General features: G+C 64.6%; 1 protein-coding gene across 1 annotated transcript; it reads left to right on the top strand.

Moving 5' to 3' along the window:
• Positions 1-355: 355 nt before the first annotated feature.
• Positions 356-5367, top strand: LOC308279877 (aquaporin-12-like; the record flags this gene model as incomplete). Its single annotated transcript, XM_080720059.1, has 3 exons — positions 356-962; positions 2307-2423; positions 5162-5367. The coding sequence occupies 3 exons, from the start codon at positions 356-358 to the stop codon at positions 5365-5367; spliced, it is 930 nt and encodes a 309-aa protein (XP_080576185.1).
• Between the last annotated feature and the right edge of the window lie 1098 nt (positions 5368-6465).

Below are 6465 nucleotides of genomic sequence, written 5' to 3'. Positions count from 1 at the left end.
GGGCACAGTGCAGGGAGCAGGCCTGCCTGTGGTCCCGCAGCCAGGGGTCCGGCCTGAGTCACGCAGCAGGATGCAGGCTTTGAAGCGTGCGGCCCATCTCCAGGGTCCGGGGCTCCTGAGAGGGGGAGTGGGCCTGGCGTGTCTACACCCAGAGGACGCCAGGCAGGGTGGTGTGTGAGGTGCTCCTGGCCACACCTGCCTGGCAACTGTGGGCTGGTGGGGAGGGTGCAGGTGTGGCCTTCCCAGGGGCCAGGTGGACTCTCCCAGCTCCTTCCCCCGGGCAGTGAGGCCGGGCAGCCTCGCACACGTCACGGGGTGCCGGGCTCAGCACTGCTCCTCCCTGGAGCCCAGGCCGATGGCTGGTCTGAACGTGTCCCTCTCCTTCTTCTTCGCCACCTGTGCCCTCTGCGAGGCAGCCAGGAGGGCGTCCAAGGCCCTGCTCCCGGCAGAGGCCTATGCCAGCTTCGCCCGGGAGGCGGCTGGTGCTGCCCAGCTGGCAGCCTGCTGTCTGGAGATGCGGGCGCTGGTGGAGCTCGGCCCCTGGGTGGGGGGCTTCGGGCCCGACCTGCTGCTCACCCTGCTGTTCCTGCTCTTCCTGGTGCACGGGGCCACCTTCGATGGGGCCTCGGCCAACCCCGCCGTGTCCCTGCAGGAGTTCCTCATGGCCGAGGCGTCCCTGCGCAGCACGCTGCTGAAGCTGGCGGCCCAGGGGCTGGGCGCACAGGCTGCCGCCGCCCTGACCCAGTGCTGCTGGGCCTGGGAGCTGAGCGAGCTGCACCTGCTGCAGAGCCTAATGGCCACTCACTGCAGCTCGGCACTGCGCACGTCCGTGCTCCAAGGAGCGCTGGTGGAGGCCGTCTGCGCCTTCTTCTTCCACCTGGCCCTCCTCCACCTGCGGCACAGTCAGCCCGTGTACAGGGTGCCGGCCATGGCCCTGCTGGTCACTGTCGCGGCCTACACAGGTGAGAGGCGTCCTCGTGCTGGGTCCACCTCACCTGCACAGGTGGCGGGAGGGTCTGCCAGCCGAGGGCCCAAGACTTCAGGGGCTGGGCGGCCTCCTCCTGGGACCCCGCTGGGGAGGTGGGGAGGTCCCTGGTCCTGTCAGCTGTCCCCCAACCCCAGCTGCCGTGTCCAACCTACAAGAGCCTCCTGGGCCGGCGGGTGGCCCCACAACTCCCCCCGCGACTCCTCAGGCCCAGCTCTGGCCTGGGAGCCCTGTGTCTTTCAACCCCTCCCCAGGGTGACCAGTCCTCTGGGCTCCTCCTTTCCCGGGTCCTCACCAACCCCACTGGGCTCTGAGATGGTACACCTCCCACCTCCCACCTGAGTCCGCTGCCCCAAGCTGGCTGCCCTCCCTCTGCCCCAGTGCTGCCCGAGTTGGGTCCTGCTCTAATTTTGGCTCTGAGACCCTGGTCACAGGCCCTGGGCTGTGGTGAGGGGAACCGGCCCTGGGCAGGGCCTTCCAGCAGATAGGACTGCAGGCCCATCCAACCAGCTGCTAATTCTGAGCCCCAGACTCATGGGAGGACGCAGGGTGAGGGCCCAGGTCTATCCAGTGTCGTCCTGGGGCTGGGCATCCACTGAGGACAGGGCTGACACTGACTTAGCCAGGGCAGGTGCCTTGTGACCTGGACCACCATGGCCACTGGAAGGTGTTGCCAGATCCCCATACAGGTGGGAAACTGAGGCAGGACAAGCAGGGCCAAGCCTGGCAAGGATGGGGCTCTGCCGCAGCCCAGCAGACACCCAGTGCTCACCCCAGGGTGGGCCTAGAGCAGCGCACAGCTGCATCCTGGCCTCTTCCTGGCCAGCCCGGCTGTGTCCAGATGACCACCTCTCTCAAGACCCAGCCCTGCTCCGCCCTGGCCACCACGGCATCCTGCTTCTTGGCAGTGGCCCCTGGGCTGTCCTGGAATGTGCTGGCTCCCCCCTTTTCTGTCTCTGTCTCCGTCTCTTCTCTCTCCGCCGTATTGCTATCTCTCCATCTGTTTCTACTTCTCTACCTCCTTCCCCGTCTCTGTCTTCATCCCCCACCCCACCTGTCTCGAGAGGAGAGCTGAGGCATGAACAGGGACTACACTGAGATGTGGGGAGGGGTGCTGGGCGTCTCTGGGGACCCTTGTCCCGGCTGCCCCCTGGCCCTGCGCCCTTTGGCCTCAGCCACACTGGCCTAAGGGGTGACCGAGGGGCCCCCGGCTGAGATCCGCACCCAGCCCAGGCCCTGTAGGCCTGGAGGTGTGGCCTCAGAGGGAGGCCACCACGCAGGACTGGCCCATGAGAACCGTGTGCGTCTGTCCTGTCCACAGCTGGGCCCTACACGTCCGCCTTCTTCAACCCCACCCTGGCTGCCTCCGTGACCTTCGCCTGCTCGGGACACAGCCTGCTGGAGTACGTCCAGGTGTACTGGCTGGGCCCCCTGACAGGTGAGGTGCAGGCGGACCCCAGGCAGGGCTAGCCTGGGCTGGGTGGGCGAGGGCTGGACACCTGGACACATGGGGCATTCCAGACCTCGGGGCTGCGCTGCCTCGTGTGCTGGTGGGGAGCTGGACTAGGGTGCCGCCGCCCACGCTGTCTGGCTGCAGGGTGCTGGGCCAGGGTTCCACATCCTGCCTGCAGGCCCCTCCTGCAGGCTGCTCATACCTCTGTTGTCTGAGCATTTAGTACTGACCTCCTCGTCCCCAGCACAGGCCTGAGGGCTTCTCCGTGACTCCCAGCAAGGACTGGGTAGAGGCGGGCCTTGCCCCTCCATCCACACCCCTGTGCTCCCTCCCAGGGTGCACGGCACCTCTGCCCTGCTGGGGCCGCTGGGGTTGGGAGCCTCCTTGACCGTGGGGAGCCAGGTGCCTGGTCCTGCGCGCCGTGGGCGCTGCCCACCTCCCATCTTGTCAGTGTCCAGTTCTTTTCGTTGACCCAACACCAGGTCTTCCATTGTTGAAGCCGCCCAGGCTGTGGCCGCCGTGCTGGCGTCCGTGGCATCTGTCTTTCGTCCTGGGTGGCCCCCGCTCCACCTGCACTCTGGGCTCCCATTTTCCACATCTTCCCCTGTTTTTACTTACCCCTTCTTTGTTGAGCACATGTCCCCGTAGTTTCCCGAGAAAGGGGCCTGACCTCGGGTGTGGGGTGCAACCTCTCGGTTCTGAGCGCCACTGGCCTGTTGGTGCGTCCTGGGACTGAGTTCTTTCTGGAGATGTTTCCCAGAGCATTGGAAGTCCGGCTCCGCGGCCTCCGTACGCCTTTCCTGCACAAACACAGCAAAGTGACTGGCCTTACCCGGTGTGGTGCAGAGGGCCGAGTTGGAGGCTGAGGCGGTGTGTTGGCGCCTGGCTCCGCCCTCTGCCCCCAGGCCTGCTCCTCCCCTTAGAGGGACACCATTTGTATTGCACGTAGGGTCCAGTGTGTTTCATCTGAACTAATCACATGATCGATGTCTCTGTGTCCAGCAGGGTCCTGTTCTGGGGTCCTGGGAAGGCTGTGGGCTCGAGGGCACTGTTCACGCCAGGATAGCCTCTAACACCATAGCTGCCCTGTGAAGTCCAGAGCCTTCAGGATGGCTTCCGCAGCCAGGATCCGAGTGGGGAGAGCTGCCGGCTAGCATCATCACCTTGGCGGGGAGTGCCTGTCCTTGGGGTGCTGCTGGCCCCGAGCCCGCTCCCTCTGGGGATCCTCCCCAGGCAGCCCACCCTCCTAGCCCTCCCACAGGGTCCTGGGCCGCCGCCTGCTGGAACTCAGGTTCTGTGGAACACGCGGCTGTCCTCCAGCTTCCTCGGCTGCCCGGGGAAGGGCTTCTTGGCAGTCTTGGAGTGTTGGTGGTCGGCCTGCTTTTCAGCCTCTAAAGCTCTGCAGCTGAGCTTCCCGCTGCCCCACCCGGTGGCCGATGCCTTTGACAGAGCCCCTCTCCACCAGGCCAGCAAGACAGAGGCCTGTACCCACTGCACCAAGTCTTAACCCAGAAGCTAGTGGTGAAAATTCACCTTGAGCCGGGCGTGGTGGCGCACGCTTGTAATCCCCGTGCTTGGGAGGCGGAGACAGGAGGATCGCGCAGGTTCGAAGCCAGCCGCGCTGGCATAAGAGACCCTGTTTCAAAAATATAAAATAGGTCTGGGAGTGTAGCCCGGAGGTAGAAGGGCTTCCAGGAACCCCAGTACCACCCCCCCCCCAAAAAAAAGAAAGAAAAGAAAAAAAAAGAAAATTCACCTTGAGAGCTGGGGCACCAGCGCGCCCCCTGGTGGCCAAGATCGGAAGCAGGGCTGCTGGGTAGGGTGTGAATCTGCACCTGTCCGGCAGGTTGGGGGACCCTGGGAGGGTCTTCCCTCTCCCCCTGCCCCTGGGACGGGGAGTACTGTGGCTGCCACAGGGCACGAGTGGGGCCTGTTCTTGGGACCAGAGAGGCTGCCTCTGGCCACCGAGGCAGGGCCGGGCCAGGTGGTCCCAGCCAGGCCACCCTGACAAGGCAGAACTGAGCAGGCTCCTGGTGGCCCCACCACTCCACAGGTTAAGCCCTTCCGAGGTGTACAGCCAATGCAAAGACAACCTCCTGTCTTTTCCTGTCCTGGCAGGTTGAGCTTCCCAGTGACCCAGAGGCTAGAGGGAACTTTTTTTTTTTTTTTTTTTTCCAGTACTGGGGATGGAACCCAGGGGCGTTCTACCTCCGAGCTACACCCCTAGCCCTATTTTTTATTCTTTATTTTGAAACAGAGTCTCACTGAGTTGCAGAGGGCCTCACTAAGTAGCCGAGGCTGTCTATGAACCTGTCTCAGCCTCCCGAATGCTGGGCTTACAAGCCTGGGCCACGACGCCCAGCTGAAAACTCACTTCTTAACTCCTGGATTCTGGGCAGAGCATGTGAAGCAGGAGGAAGCCAGGCCTGGGCACTGTCCTGGAACCCTCCTCTTCCTGGCCCAGGCCCATCTCCCTCCTGCCCTCAGCCAGTCTCCCCGACTTGCAAATAGTCCCACCGGATGCGGGACACCATCAGGAGGCAGCCTGAGGAGGAGGGACGCCTACACAGGACTCGCAGACCCTGGGTCCCCAGAACAGGGTCTAGAAGCGCAGGCCTCCCCAGGGGCTCCTGGGGCCTGTCCCCTCCCCCAGGGGAGGGCGCCTAGGGGAGGGGCACGGGTGGAAAGAGGGTTGGGTTGTCCAGCCTGCCCCTGTCTTGCAGGCATGGTCCTGGCCGTCCTGCTCTACCGAGGTTGCCTCCCGCGCCTCTTCCAGAGAAACCTGCTCTACCGGCAGAAGAGCAAGCACCGAAGGCCCAGAGGGAGGCTGACCCCAGGTTCCGTGGAGCCCCAGGCACCGCCGACAGGGTGCCGGGACCAGGAGCTGGGGCGGAGGAGGGGGCAGCCGCTGAGCCGCCTTGCCCAGTGAATACCACCCGGGCCAGCCCCAGGTGGACCAGGGGCCTCCTGCAGCTAAGGGGGCCCCAGGCTCTCCTCGCCAGCAACCATCTGTCAATAAACCATGGCGAAGGCTGCCTGTCTCCCTGGGCCTGACGGAGGTTTCCAGAAGAGCAGGTGGAGCGAGCCCCTCTGTCTCCTGCAGCCTCTTGTTTATAGAATGAGAACCACAGGAAGGACCCGGGGTGCTGGAGAGCCGGGGGGGGGGGGAGAGCGGCCTGGCTGCGGGGCTACGGTCCATGGAGGCCTGAGACCCACTGGGGACATCAAGATGGAGGCAGAGCCTGCAGTGGAGGCTGTAGGGCCTGCTCCAGGGCCCGGCGCCCGCCCTGCTGTCCCCGAGGAGCCCTCAGGACGATGGCCGACTCCTACTGCAACGCCAGGCAGCCTCCTCAGTCTCCAGGAGCAACTGCATGTGTGAACCCACTTGTTCCAAGACCCCTCCACACCAGCTTATTTGCAGGATTTGACAGGTCATGGAGGAACCCCCAGCATGACCTTGCCCCAGACCAGATGCAATGGGGATTTCATCCCAAGAGGATGAGGGTCCCTTAGCTGTGGTCCCTGAAGCCCCACCAGAGAGGGTGAGGCTGGCAGGCTCATGCCACAATCCCCTGAACTCCCGAGGCAGGAACCCCTGGGCCTCACTGCTCCGTGGTGGGGAGGGACCAGAGGAGAAAGCAGGGGCACCCCGGGGGGCTTTTCCCTGAGGATGTCTGTTGAGGCCGCCTCCTCTGCACCAAGGCCCAGTGAGGAGAGAGAGAAGGACCTCCCACCCCTGCTGAGGCCACCCTTACCCTCGAAGGCTGTCCATGGTCCAGCTCGGCACCGAGGCGGCTCTGCCCAGCCTCCTCCTCCCCCTCGTTGGTGTGACCAAGCTGGAGAGGGGTTGACAGGGAGCCCTATCCCTAAACGACCTGAGGTGGGGCCTGACGGGGCTCGGGGGTGGTAGGCGCCTGGGGGTAGTCAGCAGCACCCCACAGCTTCTCTAAGCAGGGGTGTGTGGGGACCGGTGGGGCTGTGGTGGTAGAGGGTGCAGCCCAGGGCAGCATCCTGGGGTCAGCGCAGC

This window comes from Muscardinus avellanarius, assembly GCF_963383645.1.
Source record: "Muscardinus avellanarius genome assembly, chromosome: 2".
NCBI classification, from domain to species: domain Eukaryota; kingdom Metazoa; phylum Chordata; class Mammalia; order Rodentia; family Gliridae; genus Muscardinus; species Muscardinus avellanarius.
Note: the sequence above shows the minus strand (reverse complement) of the source record. Positions and strands in the feature narration are given on the sequence as shown.